The 1,243-nt window shown below is 55.5% G+C and overlaps 1 protein-coding gene across 1 annotated transcript in view; it reads left to right on the top strand.

Moving 5' to 3' along the window:
* Window positions 1-882, top strand: part of DNAJA4 (DnaJ heat shock protein family (Hsp40) member A4) — an 11,031-nt gene extending 10,149 nt beyond the window's left edge. Inside the window, exons 5-6 of the mRNA XM_006142613.3 lie at window positions 388-488; window positions 585-882. Of these exons, the coding sequence (XP_006142675.3) occupies window positions 388-488; window positions 585-800 (317 nt within the window). The 3' untranslated portion in view covers window positions 801-882. The remainder of the gene's footprint in view (window positions 1-387; window positions 489-584) is intronic.
* Window positions 883-1,243: the final 361 nt, after the last annotated feature.

The raw sequence follows: 1,243 nt of genomic DNA, 5'->3' as shown, positions 1-1,243 counted from the left end.
AGAGAGAGGGAAAGTGAGAAAGCAAGCTACCAGGTCTAGGACTTGAACCATAGTCGTCCATGTGGGAGTCCAGCGTCTTTAACCACCACACCACCTGCCAGCCCCCTGGCTCACTCTTTTTAAACAATCTGCCTGATGACGGAGGCTGCTGTGACATGCTGCTTCACTGTCACACTGCTGTACCCCAGAGTGTGGGCCAGGGTCTCGCCTTACAGTACCTGCCTGGGGGACTTGGGTCTGGCCCAGCTCTCCCAGCAGGTTCCATTACCCTTCCCTTTGCCCTCTGCCACTGGGGTGCCAGGCTGCCTCCAGGGTTGTGCTACAAGGCAGATTGATCTCTCCAGACCCACCCCTTCCTGCCTCCTAACCAGAGCTTTTGCACGGCAGGCGAGGTGATCAAGCACGGGGACCTCAAGTGCGTGCGCAATGAAGGGATGCCGATCTACAAAGCACCCCTGGAGAAGGGCACCCTGGTCATCCAGTTCTTAGTAAGTGGGCGGAGTCTCCCTCTCACAGACTGGCCTCTAAATGCCCCGATGGAAGGGCAGTGACCAACACCCCCTCCTTCTCCTTGCCCCTTACAGGTCGTCTTCCCTGAAAAACACTGGCTTTCTCAAGAGAAGCTTCCTCAGCTGGAAGCCTTACTCCCTCCCCGACAGAAGGTGAGGATCACAGACGACATGGACCAGGTGGAGCTGACGGAGTTCAACCCCAGTGAGCAGAACTGGCGCCAGCACAGAGAGGCCTATGAGGAGGACGATGACGGGCCCCGGGCCGGGGTGCAGTGCCAGACAGCCTGACGTGGCACGGTGCGGCCCAGCCGCTGGACTCGCACACGATGAATGTAACGTTGGCACAATGAAATGGCATCGCTTTAATGGCCTCGTGTTTGGGGTGTCCTGTCTCTGTGTTCAGCATCTCTCAACTGCTGAGTGTCGTCTTGGCTTTCCTTTTGTTTTCCTTTTGGTTGTAAATTAAGTTATAGCTTAACTTCTATTTAAATGTTTTACGTGTAAATCACCTCTAGTCTGCATATGGAATCTGTTCGTTTACATTTCCAGGATATACTTTTGAGACGCCCGGTGACCACACTGACATTTTGTGCTTCTAGTGGCTTTGCTGGTGTGCGGGTCCACCAGGAGACCGGCCCAGGTAGCAGCACTAGGGCCTGGCCGGCCCGAGGTGCAGAGTCGGCGTCCTGGCCCATCTCGAGAAACAATCTCTGTGGTTTCTGTCTCCGCTC

This window comes from Tupaia chinensis, unplaced genomic scaffold (assembly GCF_000334495.1).
Source record: "Tupaia chinensis unplaced genomic scaffold, TupChi_1.0 Scaffold000078_1, whole genome shotgun sequence".
Classification (NCBI taxonomy): domain Eukaryota; kingdom Metazoa; phylum Chordata; class Mammalia; order Scandentia; family Tupaiidae; genus Tupaia; species Tupaia belangeri.
Note: the sequence above shows the minus strand (reverse complement) of the source record. Positions and strands in the feature narration are given on the sequence as shown.